Here is a 19,114-nt window from a genome sequence, read left to right as displayed (position 1 = left end):
GTTTTAATCAAAAGAAGTACTTAGATGTGTCAATAGACAGTGAAGCCATCTGCAATCTTTAGAGTATTATGCGTGTGCATATTTGTATGCATTAACTTACAGACGTGTGTGAACACTGTAACGGAATGCATTTGCTCTGTGTTCACACATACTGCACACATAAATAATGTGCGTGTATAGTAATCTAATCTTGTTATATTGTCAGTGATGGGAAAAGATATTATTGATTGTAGCTGAAATTTGCTATAATTATACAAGAAAATATAGCTAAATCTAGTTATTACTAACCTCATAAAAAGGGTGACATATCTTTTAAAGTTATGTGTATACTTTGGTACTTTGCTGAGCCAAGCTCAGAATGCTTGAAGCCCTGAAGTAAAATGGTAATAGTAGCCTAAAACCGACTGGGAGCTACTTGGGTCATAAGGAAGTGGACAGGATTTGGAAAATTCAAGAAAGAAAGTACAAGTCTTTACTATAACATGTGATACCAAAACTTTCAAAGGTCTTTAGTACTAGCTACAGTGCAGGGAGCACCTGATTTAAATGAAGGGGTATTTTGAAACAGTAGGCAGACTTCCAACAACCTATGCGGTTTCTAGGAATGCCTTTAAATATTCATATTTTTCTTGCAGTCACCTACAGCTATGATGATACTTAGCTATAATATTTGTCATTTTAGAAATTAATCCCTAATTCAGTTATACTTTTCGCTTGTCCTCAGTGGGACGAAAATTTAATTAAAAATACAGGCTTTATTAGTTGAGAGGTTCTACTCTCTAATCCTAAAAAGGTTTCAAAATCTCAGTTGGCATAAACTAGAAGGAATCTTATTCTCTATAAAATGATTCACAGTTCTGTATATCAAGAACATGTAGATTCATGATTATGGTTAATAGATTTCCAAAGGCACAGGTTTTATGCATACTATTTATACTGTGAACTCTCTGATTAGTGTCCATGCATTTCAATGTAAAAAACAATGTCAGGTCTCTCCTCTGTAAGAATTGTTTGCCTGGACACTCACTCTCATATTCTGGACCCCAGCCTTTGTGCTGGCACTGGGACACGTGTGCAGGAGGTGAAGTCAAGCTCCTAATCCAAGCTCCCTCTGTAGCATCATTTTTGAAGGCATTTACTTCTTCCATACTCCAAAATAAAACGTGAAAAAGTTTTGTCCGAGGCTAAATTCCTCTCCTGAACACGTAAGTTACAGCCTCAACACGGGATTTCCAGGAGAGTGGTCCTGCCCTGTTCCAGGCTTCCAGGTGTGCAAAAACCACCAGCCAGGTCTTCAAACCACCGCGCTCCACACATTTGGCCTCCATGGTTATACTGGCTCCGGTCTTCTAGGCTCTCCAGGTCGTGACTGGAGAAAAATTGCCCTCTAGAGGATGATGCAAAATATCTGAGATCCTGGCTGAGTCACCCTTGAAGGAAGAGGCAGCTTAAGAATTAGCCTAAAATCGGATGATGTGGAAGCATAATGTCCACAATCCACTTCAAAATCCTTCCTCTCCTACTTTGAAGGAATTGACTTTCACAGGAAGGAGAAACTTTGGCTGGCACTTGCAAAAGGCAGTAATAGCGTGCAGTAAAGCATATATAACAACACCAAAGCACTGTTGACTCTGTAACAACTTCCAGTGGTGCTGAGTGAGTGATGGGCTGCGTCCAAAATGTCATTCCCTCTTCAGCGTGGTCTGATTTGCTCCTCTTTATTCAGAGAGGAAGAAGAGGAACACTAAGAGTTATTCTGTAGCTGCCCTTGCCACAAAGTTAGGCACTTTATTTCACGCTTCTTTTAAAAAAAATAGGTATAGCTTGCAAAGGTGGTAGGTTGTTGTGGTTGAACCCCAGCCAGCAACTAAGCACCATGGAGCTGCTCACTCGCTTCCCCCCCCCGCAGTGGGATGGGGGAGAGAATCGGAGGGAAAGAGGTAAAACTCATGGGTTTAGATAAGAACAGTTTAATAGGACAGAAAGGAAGAAAATAATAATAATAATAACAACAATAATAAAATGACAATAATAATATTAAAAGAATTGGAATATACAAAACACGTGATGCACAGTGCAATTGCTCACCACTCACCGACCGATGCCCAGTTAGTTCCCGAGCAGTGATCCCCCCAGGCCAACTCCCCCCAGTTTATATACTGGGCATGATGTCACATGGTATGGAATACCCTGTTGGCCAGTTTGGGTCAGCTGTCCCAGCTGTGTCCCCTCCCAGCTTCTTGTGCCCCTCCAGCCTTCTTGCTGGCTGGGCATGAGAAGCTGAAAAATCCTTGACATTAGTCTAAACACTACTGAGCAACAACTGAAAACATCAGTGTGTTATCAACATTCTTCACATACTGAACCCAAAATATAACACTATACCAGCTACTAGAAAGAAAATTAACGCTATCCCAGCCAAAACCAGGACATATGTGAATCAAAACCTGTACTGTAAAGTGGCAGGATGCTTTTGTTAACAGAAGGCATGCATCTATAAAGAGAGTTGTGCGCTTTTCTTCACTGTGGTCCTTGTGCTTCGGGGTTTTCTTCTCCTTCAGCCTTTTCCCAGAGGACCACTGGGTGTGAGGCCCCTCAGGGGTGTGGGGAAAAGTTAGGCACAGAATGGGAAGTGATCAGATTGTAGCAGCTCAGATAAAGGGGAAGGTGCCAAAAGAGAGGAGGGCCCTCGCACCACCGACCCAAACTTTTCTGCAGTCAGTGGATCGGCCTTCAGGCGTCAGGGCTGCGGGGGCTGTGGTGGTGCGAGGAGCATCCTCTGGCAGGCTGCACGCAGGAAGGGAGGCAGAGTCAACGTGGGGGCTGCAGGTCAAATTGGCGCCTGCATTGTAAACTGAGAATGAGAGTGACTTTTGCCCCTAAGTCAAAACCACTTCAAGCCTCACCATTCAGAGTAAAATCACATTTTCCCCATAGTGGGAGGCTGTGTTGAGATGCTGAACAAAAGGTTTTATAAGAAGAGTCTAAGGGAAACTACATTTCCTAAGACTCGCTGCATTGCTTTCAAGTCTTGCCAGTTTAGGGCCATTCCTTCTCTCTTCTTTCTCATCCTGTCTATATCAGAAACAACAAGAAAAAAACAGTTCGGATTTTCAGCTTTCAAATGTGAAAACATTTGAGTTTCCTGGTCCTTCAAAACCTGTTCAACTCTGCGGAATGAAAAAGCGTTGCTAGAAGCGCGTATTCCAAATCCAATGCATCATCTGGTAGGACAGATCGTGTCAAAACGATAGAAAAAACTAAGATTACATCATTTATTTTTAAGCAATTTTTTTTCTTTAAAAAGAGAACATTCTTAAAGAAATCAGTCATTAAGAAAACTGCTCCCAACCCCCTTTTCTCCTGTAGCCAAGCAAGACTTGCCCACACTGCGAGTACACTTGCTGCATGCTGGTGACTGACCCAGCTCCTTCCCAGATGAAACCTGGGACGTGGAGACTGCGGCTCTCGGGGACGTGGGACGGGATTTGGCTCTGGCAGTGCGGCCGGTACCGCTGGCTGCAGGCTGCCCTGCTTCTCTCCCTTCTCTCCTGGGGGAGAAGCACCCTCCTTCGCTGCGCGGACTTCAACCCCGCCGTAGCCGTAGCTCTCATGCCGCAGTGCTGGCTGGGCCCCTTACCCCCCCACCTTGGTACCGGGCAGGTGCCTGGGAGGAGATAAACTGGTGGGAGTGTTTAGGACTCCCTGGGGGAGAGGGAGGGATAAGAACCCCAGCGTTCAGCTGAAGCAGTGTTGTGGAAGAACCAGTCGAATGTCATGGAAGCAAGGAGGTGGGAATTAGGGGACCACAAAGTCAATGCTTGAGGGAGGAGGGAACGGCTATTTTATTAGCAAGTATTTAGGGGCTTGGGTACCATCCCTTTGCCTTTGCGCTCACATGGGTGAGTGGGTTCTCCTGCTCTTGAGGGAAGAAAACATCTTCAGACCTCAGTGATATGTAGATTCTTCTGCTTGTCTTAGTTGGGAAGGACTTCTGATTTGACTAGCGATTTGACTGATTTAAACTCCTCTGCCTCCGTGATGAAGCGGTGGTGTCAGAGATGAGCAGTCATGCTGCCACTGCACTTTGGGTACCCAGCGTGGTCTCCTCGTGCAGAAGTTGCCCTTGTTTCCTCCACTGCCACAGGTTGTGCTTTCATTACTGCATGTCATTTCTGCATCCTTCTGTTTCTCTGCTGCATTTGCTGCTTCCAGTTTGGTTGTGAGAAAAGGTATTTCTAAAAAATAATGCCTGTGCTCCACTTTATTTCTCCCTTAGAAATTGTTGGTGCAAGGCCGGTGTCCTCGGAGAAACCTGAGCTTTACACCTTTCCCTGCCATTCTCTTATTGCTCCCACTGCCCCCTCAGAGTTAGAACCGAACAGGAATTAACTCGGTAAGCCAAGGGCTGGGATTTGCATCCACTGTTTGAAAGTAGACACCTTCTGCAGAGAAAGAGAAGTGGATGAAGGCTATTTCTCCTCTGTGTGCAACACAAGGCCTGGCTCAAGATGACTGAAGTGTTCACCGTTTAAAGCGTCCCGACCATGTAGTTATAAGTAGCTTATCCCAGGACGAGGAAGGTAAGGTAGCTAAACCTCTTGGATGCTTCTCTGGCTGGGGACCTCGCCCTCAAGCGCATCCGATGCTTGCAGACGGCAGCCGTCTGCTGCGGGAGCATCGCGCCCACCCACGAGGATTAGAGCCTTTCCCTGGCAGAGCCTTCTCGAGCGTGAGTTTCTGCGGGCAAACTGAAGCAGAGGGGTTTTTTACATAAAGGGTGTGGGGTTTTGGGGAGTGGGGTGGGTGGGTAGTTCATCTCAAAGGCCTTAATATTAGTGTCAGGCTTTTTTCACTTCCTAACACCTATCCACGCTTGGATGTGCTGCTGCATCTCCGCAGTGGGGGTAGCCACAGAGCTGCAAAGGATCCCCAAAATGGGCTGCTGGGGGGTGGGCAGGTGCCTGGCCGGTGCCGGAGAGGAGGAGATCACGGCGTGCTGACTGACCTGGTAGTGTTTGCCACGGCTTTCAGGCAAATGCCTACTTCTCTGGAAGCCTGTTGCTTCCACCAGCAAATGAAAAGGATTACACATAACACTTGCCTGTCAGGGCTCCCGTACCGAAAGGAGCGATGTACGTGTCGGGCGCTCAGCAGCACGTGTGTCCGTGGGTAGTCAGCTCCATCCACCCATGGCTCGTTTCCCCGGCACGTGGTGCTCCCAGCAGCTCAGCCCCATCTACTGCTCACCCCTGCTGACAAGCCACGATCCTATTAATTCCTATTGTGGGCTATTAATTCCTTTACACGCGGGATGCAGGTCGTAGTCTTTGACGCCTTTGGTTTCTGCGCTTTGCTGTGCACGTGCCTGAAGGCAGGTGTGAGACAGGAGACAGCGGCATCCTTGCAGAGCAGATCTGGAGATAATTTGGTGTACGCTTTAGGGTTCTTCTAAACCAGCATCTGTGTGATCCGCAGCTGGGTGTTTTGAAGGTGAGAGCTCAGTGGCCTGGTTTACGCTGCTCTTGGAGAGTGGTTTGGGAACTGCCTCCCGTATGCCTGCCTGCTGGGTTGCTTGCAGGCAACCGGTATGAAAAGACTTGGCAGCATACCAGACAACTAAGGGCCGGAGCCCTCGCAACATGGATGCCATGAATGCACCTGCAGAGAGAAAACGATCTGGCTGTCAGCTCTGGAGCTGCTTTTGAGCTGAGGTCTTCGGTTTCCGCTGCTGGTTCAGGCAGGTGAACTTCTGCGTGATCTGGAGGATACTTTCCTGTCATACCTTAGGCTAAACGTGTGTGGTGCCTGGAGAAAGAGCAGTTTGGTTTAGATGGGGCACTCCTCAGAGGGCAGTCCCTGCTGCTGGAGGGACGGTGGTAGGGCAGGAGACTCGCAGAATGCTCCATGTCAGGGCAAAGATTTGATGGCAGCTCGTGTAGACTTATGGTTAAACACAAGCAATGTTTAAACCAACTAACTCAACCTCTCGCTTTCCACGGTGACGTGATTGCCTGGAGGTCAGCACAAGCTAGTTGCAGGCCATGCTTTTGTGATTTTTGAGCTACACAGGGGTTGGTTACGTGTGCTGCAATCCTCTCTTTCATGGGTGTTGGCTCCGAGGAACCCAGCTCCTACCACAGCCCATGTCGTAAGTACGCCAAGAGGTGGTGATATCTTACGCCGGGGAAATCCGAGACCTTGGCTCTCAGGGCACGTGGAAGTTCACGTGGCTCCTAGGGTGGTTTTGGAAAAAAGCTGGAGCTGCCCCTGCCCTCAGAGCTGAGCTACAGGACAGAGCTAAAAGGAGCTGGCACTGGGTGCTGTGGCTGTCCTGGGTCTCGGTGACTGCCTCTGCTCTGCTTTGCGTCGACGGTGTGCCAGCTCTGGGCCAGCTCAGCCGCCTCTGCTTTGCAAGGGGAGATGCAGATGAACCCACTTGGTTGTGGCCTTACAAAGCAGTGAGCCAGAGACCCAGCCAGCCTGTACGTCAGGGGTGCTGGGGGGCTCCAATACACACTTCTCGGAGAGAGCGGCAGTGTTCAGCAGTCTCTGAAGTGAGCGTTTTTGTCTTGGCACAAACTTGCTCCAGTTTCAGGACAAATGCCTTTGCAAGGGGTCAGGTGAGAGCTGAACCCAGTCTGAGCAAGAGCTATCAGAAGAGGTTTCTTTATCATAGTATATTAAAGGAGAAAATGCATCCTCAGACTGGACGCAATGCGCTTGTCCAACAGTAAGGTCCTCACACTTGCCTAGCCATCTGTGGTGGAGGGAATATTGGTGTTAAAAGTTGATTTGGTTTTTTTAAATGTCTACCTCCATGAAGATTTTAGCCACTGTATTTATGTTGTTCTGGTCACAGGTTTTAGACCCGCAGAAAGTTTTTCTGTGCTTTCAGTATTCGCTGTCTGTCTTTCCTGATATTCATTGATGGATGACCAATGTTGATGCTCGAAATGCTGCATTTCACCAGCTCTGCCCCGGGGATTCCTTCCCTCTCGCCTCTCTCCCTCTTCATCTCCCTCCTGCCTGTGCTGCAGACCAGCCTCCCCCGTTTTACACCCCCTCCAAGACGTGCCTGGGGCAGGGGTCCCTCTCACCTCACCCCTGCTGCCGTCCCCAAAATAGCTGCTGTCCCCAAAATAGACGCAGAGACTTAGGAAAGAAATGCCAGGGCTCGAGGTTTCTGAAGGAGGCAGGGAGAGAAAGGGCAGCAGATGCTGAAGTCATTAGGTGAGCAGACGCGGGGAAATAACGACATTCCAGAAGGGCCTCTCGCCCGCCGAAAAACCTGAAACGCCTGAAGCTGTGAGTCTTGAGGCTGAAAGTGCTGGAGCAGCATATCTAGTACTTTGTTAAATTGACCAGTTTATTAGCAGTGTTTAAAAATGATCTCCTTCCTTTATTTGCAAAAGCCCATGAACAGTAAATTATGGAAAAAAGTGAGCCTTCAAAAAACAGCTGTAAGTGATTAGACAAAACAATAAAAGAAGTTACTTGATGCTGTCTCTTCTGTCTGCAGGACTGTTAGAAGTATTTGCCTGACCTACTGCTAATACGCAGAGATTATTTTCGTACCAATCCCTCTGTAAATTATCTGACAGCAAAACTGAGCTTTGCCCTGCTTAATGTATATCAAGGGAACTGATGCAGGAAACGCGCACTGTGTGGTCTGCCATGCATCCAGATAAGAGCTGAAGAAAAATCAGGGTGTGGATGGATTGTTTGCCCAGAGATCAGAAGGAGCACGCACGGTCTCTAAATATCGGAAATAGGAGACTGCGTGGGTCGCCCCATTTGCAACGTTGCTCCTCGGGGACAAACCGTGCCGTGGGGATGACCTGGCAGAACTCAAACATCATTTCTGGAAGTGGGGCGTGGGCATTAACCCCAAATGACCAGTGCAGGGTAAGGCTCTGCAGAGATGCTTCTTCTCTCAGCCGTGGAGGTGGTAGGATGAGGAGGGAGCGAGGCTGTGCCTCCAAAGCCTGCTCGGGGACCGTCGTATTTTCTCGCTACTCCTGACATGCTGTGAGCTGAGAGGGCAGCCTGCTGCGTAACGGCAGAATGACCGGTCTGTCCTGAATGAGCCAAAGTGCTAATTCCTTTATTTTACCAAAATTGTTGGTCTGCTATTAGCCCTCTGATAGAAAGCTGCTGGCAAAGTGCATCCAACTAAAGTTCTTGCAGTCTTTTGCAGTCTCCCTTGGATTTCACATCCTCAGGGGCTGAACAACCTCTTTGGTTGTGCAGGTTCTGCTGCTGCTCTCCCCCTGCCAAACCTCTCTCTCTGCTGGCCGCTGGTCAGGACGCTGCAGCCTCCCCACTCTGCTGCTGCCGCTGCTTTCGTGAAGGGCTGTTTGCTTGCACTTGCGCGTGATTAAAAATCTCATACTTGGAAATGGCAGGCTGAGGTTTTAGCAGAAACTGGGAATTAAATCTGTTTACAGGCAGCTTGGGAGGAGGGGACGCTTCTGCGTCTCTGCCTTTGCATGTGATTCACTGCACTGGGAACAAATGGAAAATAAAAGGGTCGAGGCAGCCTGGAGGGGGGAGAACAGAACAGATGCTAAAGAGAAGCCTTTTCTGCACAGTGTGGTAGGGGAAGCAGACCTAACTTTCAGGAGAGCATGTATTATTCAAAATGAAGTCGGTGATTACCACTCAGACTGAAAAAGGTGATTTCTTTCACCACAGTTGCAGAGAAAATGGTGTTGGGCTAAGAGGGGTTGCATTGTAATTTTAAGCCAAATAAGGCTAGAAGAGGGGCAAGAAACAAGGTGAGGATGAAGAAACTGAGCATCAAGAAGCCTCTTGAGCAGGGAGGTCAGAGGGTTGGAAAAAGAAGAGCTTGGCTGCTTAAGCCATATTTTATTTGCACTAGGATGGCCACTAATGTGCCCTTTGGAAAGGTGATGGGAGCCAGTGCCAGGAGGGGAAGTCCCAGAGCGGAGCGTGTGCTGCAATTTGGTGGAGGTGGGAAAAGGGAAAAAGACACACGGCAGGGAAATGATATGTGCAGGGACAGATTGCCCTCAGCCTCACTGGGAAGTTCCCAGGGAGCTTGGCTGCCCCTCACTGCTCCCCAGCTGGAGACCGTATCACAGGCATTTTCCATGAGGACAGCAGAAAGCACATCTCCACTGCTCTTTTGCTGATGCTTCAGTTCCTGCACCGAAGAATGAAGGTGTTAAAACATTACAAGGAAATGGATCTTGAAAATGTTTCTAACATGTCTTAACCTTTCCAGTATGTGGCTTCTTAACAGTAACAGCGTAATTTTCTGCTCAGTGTTTCTACAAAAGCCCTGTGTGGCACTGATTCTCTGCTGTGAAGGATTGCAGCCTCCGGAGGTCTCAATTCTGGAAAAGCTCTAAGCAACTGAAACAAGGGTTTAATGGGATGAAATGTGTGTGGCAACGTTAGCCATGACAGCGTAACCAACTTTGCTGCTGCTGCTAAATCCCAAACGCATTTCCTATGCCAGCAAGCTTCAGTAAGATCCTCGAGGGTTTTTTTTTTTTTCCCTAACACCTGGGTAATGCCATGCATGACTCATCCTCTCTCGTACTGTCAAAGCATGTGCAGTTCTGCAGGAGTGATGCGCAATGCGACCGAGCGCCTGGTGCTTGGAGCAGCTCTATTCATTACCTGTTGGGTCAGCTGTCCTCCGACCAAAAATTTAGCAACGCTTGCACATGTGTATCTACATGTGGGGTGTGTTTTAAGGAGAACTGTGTACCCATACAGCTACTTTGGGTAAACAAGCCCAACCTGTGCTTTCTTTCCCAGCTGGATTTTCAGTCAATCTTCCAGTACAGTGTTAACAAAATGTAGGTGGAGAGAAGGGACTCGGTAATAGCTACAGGAGCCCTCACTCTCACCTCCTTTGGTGAACTTCACTGTAAAACTTAAAATGTCACATTTCCTCCATGCACAATTTTTAATTAAAAACTCTCCATTGAAAAGGTCACGACAGTTTGACTCTCTGCTGCCCACACACCGATAGCCCAACAGCAGCAAAAGCTAATGGCAGTAAACGAAATTCTTCCCAACCTGAAAAGAAAGCGCTGAAGACCCTCTCTACCTGGAATAACTAACGAAAGGCAGCAGTGACAGCCTGTCCCCGAGTCCCAGTCCTGCCACATGCCTTGTGAGTAATTGCTACCCATCACCCCTGTTCCTGCTGGCTTTCTTCATAAATAATACACAGCTCTTCACCTTAGCGGTCTTCTCATCTTTTCCTCTTTAGCACTGCTTCATCTGCTTCTCCTCTAAGATTAAAATCTTATTTTTAAGCATGGGGTGCAATGTGCTTTTGCACTTCTAATATGTGGGTGCCAGTGAATTGTCAGATGCACCAAAACCTACTTCATTTCATTCTCTGTAATCACGTGCACGTGACGAGCTCTTGCTTGTCCATCTTTTCTGTGCTAATGCTTGGACACCGCAATTGCGTTGCTAAGATAGGCACTTTTTTTGCAGAAGAAAATTTTATTTCCGATGCTGTTTGTCAGCCACGATAATTATCGCAGATTCAGCTGAAACTTCCAAACATGTATGTTCTGGTTTATTTAAGCTGTGGAAGTATGAACCAACTCACAGACCACAAAATGCTTTATCGGCAAAGGAAAGAGCACAGCTGTTACCACGTACCTGTTATTAGTGTGCTGCAATCTTTTTGATTCCTTGCCTGTGAAAGCTGAAAGCAGACTGCCTTAAGAGACTGGTGAGTTTCAACTGCCAATTTCTCCTTTCAAACTGAAATACTAAATTTATAGATAAACCTATTTGACTAGAAAGAGACTTTGCACGAAATCCATGGTTGGCTCACGCCTAGAATTTTATTCAATCCATTCAAAAAAATAGACAGAACTATAAGGTGGCACATATTGTCAGAGAGTACAAATATCACATCTTTTTTATACAGTTTAATTTAAATCCATAGATTAAGATAGTGAAATAATTGCCCTGGGTGGGAAAATAATTAAGGGTCTTCCATGAAAGGACAAGTCTTCAGGTAAGCGTTTACACAAATGTATCTGGTTAAGCATAACTTTTTCTATCCTCTATAAAAATATAAACAGCATTTCAAAATGTCTTTAGATAAGTACATTAAGGTCATCTAACATGGCATTAATGTACTGACAGAATATGGGGCCTGGGCACGTCAAACCACATTTAGTAATCCATACCCAGCCAAAACAAAAACATTTTGTATGAGCTTCAAACATAGTACAATATAACAAAAGAAACAGTATCAAACCAAAGATACGCAAGTATGATGTTCCTCCTCCCATATGAACTCCTTATCTTTATTTTGTGTTTTTTGTTAATATGGCAATGTCTAAGATAAAAGTGACAGTTTTGCACAGGCTAACTGTAACTCAGGATCAAGTATAACTTGTCTTTCCCAGAAAGTAACATTGCTGGGAAGTGATGTGCGCCAGGATCAAATTAAGGGCACTCACTGTTGCGTATGTTTTACCCGTGCAGTATTACTTTGATACAGACTGTAGCATGTGACAGGAGGACAAGTGCAAATTACAAGGGCAGAATCTTGGCTTCCCAGACAGCAGAACCAGGCAGTAATACTAAACAGTATTTTTAAAGGCAAGAAGAAAATTAAACAAAAAGCTGACTCATCTAAACTTTAAACAGTGGGATGTAGGGTGTTCCTGGTATGGCTGTCATAAACACACCCTAAGTTTTCCAGGGATGCAATCTGATAAGCTAAACACCCAATTGTTGTTGCAAGGACTTATTGGATCAACACAGACTAAAATGTTCGAATATACTGAATATATTGGTCACAGGTCTAATCACATAATTTCCCTTTTCGCAATCCTAAATTTGTATTGGAGCAGCTTTCCCATCAGCTGTGTGTTTGTACAGCAGAGCACTCAATGTTGTAATTCACTAGCACGTATGCCAACAACAGCTGATATTTTCCAGTTAAAGTGATCTACAAGTGAGAAACAAAACCCAGGGTCAGGTTTCAGATAAAGGCTGGACGTTTTGAACTTTGGACAAAGTGACAGGTATCTTTGATTCTCCCGGTGCTGGCGCTTTTGTGACTGGGTTTGCATGGGCTTTTATATCAGCTATTCTCTCTTTAAATCTTTGCTGGAGGTACTTTTCTTCTTTGGAGTAACTTTTAGCAAAAGCAGACATCAGCAGACATGCTGCCACGGTGGACCCTCCAACACAAAACAAGATTGCTCCTGCCAGCTTGCATATATCAAGGGACCCATTAAACTGAATGGCACGGGTATCCACCACAACAAAATCATCTTTCCCAAGAGCTTCGATTTTCGGTGGCACAAGAAAACCTACTACAAGAACTGTTAAACCTATCAGCATAAAAGCCGTCCCAGAGATGAGTCCGACCTGGAAAACAAAGAAACAAAAACCCAATTAATATGCCTTTCCAGTTTTTAGTTGGTAAGTGGCCCTAGGAGGCATTTAGCTTTCACAGTGTCTTGCAGGTACAGTTCTCTCTTCTAGGAGAAGGCTGATATTTTTCTTTTAGGTCATATGTGGCCTTACTAGAACTCAAATATATGGAGAAACTGTCTTTTTACAACTCACATAATTCAGTTTTGACATTTCTGGAAACTCTGCAATATGCATCTATACGTCTAAAGAGCGTTTCATGTCCAAAGGCCCCATCACAGAGAGGATCACAGTTTAACCCCAGTGCTGTGTGACCAATTATTTCTTTAGCTGTAGGTGGTGGTTAGCACCAACAGTTCAGTCCCTAGTGTCATATCCACCACTTGCTTTTACTCCATGAAATGTCATTCCTTTGCAGGGATTAGAAGGAAGATGCTATTGCCGTGAACAGATCACAGAATATTTCTAGCACGTTTCAAGTGTAAGTGCAAAATTTGGTTCACACAGAATGGCCCTGCCGTCAAAGCAGAGGGGTTGGACTAGATGGCCTCAGAGGCCCCTTCTGACTTCTGCTGTTCTTCAGGTCTGTCAAGTTCCCCAACCTTAATGGAGATCTTGCGGTTTTCTCGATCCCTAGGTCACACAGTCCCAGAGCTACTGCTGTTAACCTACCAGTCCTATTCCCAATAACCTGGCAGGACTATTGTGGGTGCAGAGGTCAACTACACTTTCAAGCTATGGGTGGGGTTTCCCAGAAAAGACTTTGATGTTTCAGTGACATGGCTGCTCACGACAGAGAAACTAGATGATCCAAAGACCCCAGAACTCCCTTTGGTATCTCAGTAAGAGCACCCTGCTTTCAGACAGATGGTTATTCAGTCACGTCAGGGAAAACTGAGCAACAGAAGGCCTTTCTGGGTGAATACCTAAAGCCATTAGTTATATGGGAAAGTCTTGAAATGGCAGCTTCTCTCTCCAGTAAACAGCAACAGACAGTACCTTCCAGAATGCAGAGCTCCACCTACTAGGCGATCTCTGGATCTGAAAATCATCCTCATACTCCCAAATTGAAGCTGTGCAGTCCTCATAAAACTGATGCAGGTAGGACCGAACTCCGTAGCGTTGGTACCCTCCCTCGGTGCTGCCCTGCGCATGCTTGGACCCGCAGATGTCAGCATAGGAGCTCATCCTTCCTACCTGCAATCAGAGGTTTCATGCAAAGCAGATCATTATTGACATGATGGGAGAGCAAAGCTGGCTACAAACTCTCCAGATGACATGAAGCAGCCCAGGAGAGACCTTTCCTTCACTTTTTTCCAAACCAAGAAATGAGCCTGGTAGAGTTGCATGCAGTGACTCGGCTCAAGCGAACCCAAGGCACTCCGCATCTTGCGCAGCACAGCCTGAAGGTGCTGCAGGGAACATTCCCTCCCATGTGCAGGGTGCCCACTCCCCATCTTTCACAATAGCATGCTACTGCGTTTCCATGGAGATTGAAAAAAGCAGAGTACCTCAGGTAACAAAAGCCAGCATCCCTCAGGGGCTCATGTTGCCTCTCATCCAGACTGCTTCCATTAGTTAACCAGAGTTTGCAAACTCAGGAACTTTCCAAACTGCTGGGCAAGGGTTTTTTTAATGTTTTTGCCTGAGCTTTTGAAGTGCAGGACTAAGCATTGATAGAACATTCATAGCCATGACAAACACAGGAAAAGTAAGTCCCAGACAGATTGAAATGGTATATATCCTGTACTTAACTATGGGTAACTAAAAATGAAAAAAGATGGAATGCCATAACAGCACCAATCTGCTCACTGAAGAGAGTAAAGTGGAAATACTAAACTTGTGGCAAACCATTGCCCCCTTGGAGAAGTCAATGCCGAAGCTCCTGCTGACTTTAACAAAATCCAAATTTTGCCTGCCAAGAAAACTACCAACAATGTTCCCTACTCTTTCACTTCATGGAAGACTTCCTAACACACAAAATTTGCATTTAACCATGCAGGTCCCAGGCCTGAACTTGCTTGCACAGGTGCAATGCTACTGAATCCATTGAAGTAATACTAGCCCCTAAAAAACTTGAGCAGCAGGTCAATGTTACTTAAGCTGACTGACTTCTCTTTAAAGAAGTTCAAAAAGTCTTAGTCCGAAGGGAACTGTTAATCAGTACTTGCATCTGAATGTCACAGCTCAATTTATATCGGCTTCAAGCAGTTCATCTGATTGCCACAGCAATTTTGCTTAGAGGGAAGGGAGGTTTGAGATGCTCATGGCAGCTACGATCTCCCAATTTTGCAGCCCTACAGCCCTTGCGGAATGGGTGATCTTGCTGGGCATGAAATACTGGAGTATGCAAGAAAAACAAACGCTGCTGCATTTAAATTAAGCCAAAGCCAGAAAGTATCGATTGGGAATGGCAACAGTCTGAAAGAAGCTCTTGGCTGGCTCTGAAATCACCGCTGGTGTAACAGTGATCTTCCAGCCCTTTGGAATCTGGTTGCGTTCTTGGCCTAGGGATAGAGGGGTTTGCTTTTTCCTCTTTATAGAACCCAGTAATCTTGGTTTTTATTTATTTTGCATATCTAATATGTGTTTAGTTTGCAATTTCATGATCTCAGCATCTCGTAACTGCAAATATCTCTCTCTTGCAACTCGTGATGATGTTTCAAGGCTCCCACTCAGTCATGACTTCTGCGAAAAAGGAGACCTGCGTGATGATGGGTGTCCTAGCAAGAACCAGCAATCCCTCCAGGAGAGGGGGGGACAGTGCTGGCGGCTGAGCTTTGCAGAGCAGCAGGGGTAGCGCTGGGCACAGCTTACGGCAGGAGCCCCTTCTTTGAACCCAGAACTGCCTTTGCATCCCCTGCAAGTTTCCCTTTTCCACGTCAGCCACCATAAAGCATTAGGAAATCAAAGAAGTGCTCTCCGACTCTGTGGACGGGCTTACTCTCTGCTGGAGGTACAGCATCAGTGCCCTCTGGACTGTGCTCAAGGTACTGGCCTTCCCAGGCAAGGTAGAGAAACAGGCAGGGTGGACAGACACCTTGAGACAGCAGGAAACTCCTGGACACCACCAGCTGCTCACCAGGTGAGGGGGGAGAGCCAGGCACCAGGGCCACCTCGTGTCAAGTTGTATGTTGCTAATACTGACATTTCCCACTACAGTTAATATATTGGAAAAAAAAAAAAAAGGCGTTGTGCTCTTTTACAATGCTATGACTTTTGAACACTATTACTTTTTGAGGTACAAAAAAAAAAAATAGTGGTATGGATATAAGTATATAATCTGGACTCTTGTCCAGATCTTGTGGGGAAATGCTGGAAGTTATTCTACTTTTGGAGCCTGTTTGTTCTTTTGCAAAAGAGCTCTTTCTGTTTCGCTTGGGAGTCCCTCCTGCTGTTTATTCCCTACCTGAAAAGAGAGGAAAAGAAGTCCTCTTTTCTCACTGCCACCATTTCTTCAACAGCTAGCTGCCATCTTCCACAGGACAAGCACTGAAGAGTTCTCACAAAACCAGAGTTCTGCCCATGTCATAAAAATACCTCAGGGTGGAAGGAGAGGATGAAGCAATGGTGCAGTTTACCCCAGCTGCCCCAGCCCTCACACACAGGGTCCCACAGCCTATACCTTAGGGATAAGAACGATTTATGTTCATATCCCTCAACACGTCTTTTGGTTATGAGTAAGCAAATGCTCCATTTCCCACATCAGAAAGAGGCCAACCAAAGCCCTGCGGAGACTCACTCTCTCGGGTCCTTACTTAGGTCTTTATTCTCACATCAACCCTACCTCCTTAAGTATATTATGCTTAACTCCTTGCCAACTTAAGTCATTCAGGTAAGCCTATTTAGGATCACATAATGAAAAGGAGGTATTTTCTCCAGGTGTAAGTGACTCCATAAGGTCAACACAGGGAAGGGCCAGCCCTACCATGACCAGATAATGTGGCCTGCCAAAGCTCACTTGCATTACTCCGGCTGCCACCAGGAGACAATTTTAGAGCCTCTTTGGTTTCTTCAGAAAGCAGGTGAAGCACATTGCCAAGTCTGAACCAGCACCTGTGCTTACTGCAATTAATTTAAGAAAACTCAATGTAATCTTTCAGAAAGCCATATAAATGCTATCTTGCATTCACTGCACTGTCTGTAGGTTTAGTCAAGAGAGAGAAAGGAGGGTGTAGTGTTTCTAACAGCTTGATGAAGAATTGCCTGTAAGAACCCCACAGCCTGGAATTACTTATATTATAGAGAGATTCTTTTTCTTTAGAAATCTAAAATGCTAATAGGTGGTTTTGGTCAGGCATATGGTCAAAACGATAAGTAAGAGCTGGGAGGTGGAATAGAAAACAAAAGAATGATCTTTTGCTTGAAAGAGTTGTGATAGCATCAAGTAGTACAACCTTTTAAAATGGAGGGGGGGGAAGAAAAAAAGGACTGCCAGCATCATTAATTCCTTTCAAGACTGCATATTAGTACTACTGAATGTTTTCTTTATGCTCGGACTCTTCCACTTATAAGTAATCTATCTTTTGCAAAATATCTCGTCCCTTAGAGAGAAGAGAAGGCAGCTTCCCAGCCCTATATGACTCATTGAAGCAGCTTGGTAATTGGGCCTACGATGGTCTCTTTTCTCAGCTGCAATGTAAACATAATGATGTTGTTCTTGCTACTTACACATGGGGCAGAGGAACTGAGGCAGTCTATGGTGGGAGAAAACAGTTCATAAATAAGAAGGAAACGTGTGTCACAGCATCAATTTACATTGGATGAATAAATACTGCAGTGGCTACGATCTCTCGAGTGTTGAAGCCTATCTGCATGTCTCACCTTCGTGGCTGAGAAACTAAACGCTGAAATGTTGGGAAACTTTTGCTAAAGAGAGGCACAGTTACCCAAATCTGTGTTACACACGAGCTTAGAACATGCATCCGGGCCGCAGGAAGCGGTTCAATCGTTAAAAGTTTTTCAGCGCCTAAACCCAAGGCGCCGAGGAACACGTGGGATGTATGATCGCAGCTTCAGGGCACACCACTGCGTAGTAGCAATCCATCCCCTAGCAACTTTTGTTTCCATGGCAAAAGCTGTCCTGTTTACTTTGAGCTTTACTATTCTCCACCGATCTGGGGAGATGTGACTGGATTGGTGAGCAGGTGGATTAAAAGACGAGCAAGCTCCAAGAAAAAATTACCCAGTAGGTTTCCCAACTCCTTTGCTTCCTTACTGAAGGGTTGGACGCATTTAAAAAAAAAAAAAAAAACAACGCGAGGAATCGGCACCTGAAAGGCAGGGCAAAGCAAGTAAGGACGCGGCATCGCTCCGCGACGCCGCACGGCCGCCAAACGCGAGCCGCGAACCCCGATGGCTTCGCGCAGGCGAAGCCCCCCTCGCCCTCCTCCAGATTCGCGCGCTTTGGCCCCTTTCTGTCGAGAGGGCCACCCTTCCCGCCTTCACCCACCGAAAAGCGAGACACCCCCCCCCCCCCCCCGTCAGGAGCGAACGCCGGCATAAATCCCCTGCCTCCCACAGCAGCCTCGGCCATGCCTCAAGCTACCTGTCGCGGACGAGCAGCCCACCTCGGCCTGAGCCAGGTCCGCCGAAGCCGAGCCCGCAGGCAGCCGCGGTTCCCGCGCCCGGCGCCTCTGCCCTCACACGGCGCTGGGGGAACCGGCTCCTCCCGCTGAGGGCGGCCGGGGTGACTCCTGTGCCCGCCGCCGTGCAGCGGGAGAGCCGGCAGGCCCTTCTCCTCCCCGGGGACACACACACAGACCGACCGGCGATCCTCACCCCCCCCCGCTCCCCGCCCGGCGCCGGCAAGCCCCGAGGGCTGAGGAGAGCCCGCCCCGGGGCCGCCACCTTCCCCCGGGCGGGAAGCTCCGCGCCGTACCCCCCCTCCCCCGGCCCGCTCCCGCCGTGAGGGCACCGACGGTGACAGAAGCCCCCCCCCCCCCCGCACCGAAGTACCGAGCCCAAGTTTGCCGAGGAGGCCGGCGGCGGGTTTACCTGTCCCTCCTACCGCTCCCCCCCCCCTCAGCCGGTTCCGAGCAACCGCGGCGGCGCTAGCTGCGGCTCTCCCGCCCCGGTCCCATCTCCGCTCTGCGCCGCGCACGGCCCCAGACAACCACGTATGAGGTACGGCCCGGAGCGCCGCTCGCCGCCGCTCCGTGCCTGCGCAATGCAGCCGCCACAGCCGCCACAGAGGGGCGGCGGGCCGCGCCTGGCCCCGCCGCTGCCCGCCTCAACCCCGCGGGTGGCTCCCCGGGGCGGAATGCCGGGGCCAGGCTTCCCCCCCCCGCCCTCCGGCCAGGGCAGCGGTGAGGAGAATCCCCTCGGACCTCCCCACCGCCACCGGGGTGACCTCCCTCCCACCAGCGGGGTGTCCTCCGTGGGTGGCGGGAGCAGGAGGGGACGTGGGCCGGGTCTCTAATCGCCACCGTCAGCCTCCCCACCCTCGCCCCGCTTTTAACCGGCTTTGAAAAAATGGGGAGGCTCGGTGCCGCGTTATTTGTCCGGTCGAGGGCGTAGATATCACCAAAAAAAAAAAAAAAAAAAAGCGATTTATGAGCTGCAAAGAATAAGGCGCTGAGATCCGGGGGGGTGTGGGGGGAATATCGTCGGTCAGCAGGAGGCCCAGCGGGATTTTTCGGAGACTGAGGGCCAAGCGTCCGCGTCTTGGGCCTGCCCTGAGGGCAACGGGTTGGCTGGTCGGTGGGGAAAAGACTTA

At 47.8% G+C, this 19,114-nt stretch overlaps 1 protein-coding gene across 1 annotated transcript; it reads right to left on the bottom strand.

The window, feature by feature from the left end:
- Positions 1-10,818: 10,818 nt before the first annotated feature.
- NRSN1 (neurensin 1) lies at positions 10,819-18,615 on the bottom strand. Its single transcript, XM_030042091.1, has 3 exons — positions 18,394-18,615; positions 13,396-13,593; positions 10,819-12,390 (listed from the first exon to the last, which is right to left on the bottom strand). Exons 2-3 carry the CDS (start codon positions 13,582-13,584, stop codon positions 11,992-11,994), a joined length of 588 nt encoding a protein of 195 aa, XP_029897951.1. The 5' UTR covers positions 13,585-13,593; positions 18,394-18,615; the 3' UTR covers positions 10,819-11,991.
- Between the last annotated feature and the right edge of the window lie 499 nt (positions 18,616-19,114).

Source organism: Aquila chrysaetos, chromosome 18 (assembly GCF_900496995.4).
Source record: "Aquila chrysaetos chrysaetos chromosome 18, bAquChr1.4, whole genome shotgun sequence".
Taxonomy (NCBI): domain Eukaryota; kingdom Metazoa; phylum Chordata; class Aves; order Accipitriformes; family Accipitridae; genus Aquila; species Aquila chrysaetos.
This window is presented reverse-complemented; position numbering and strand designations above follow the sequence as displayed.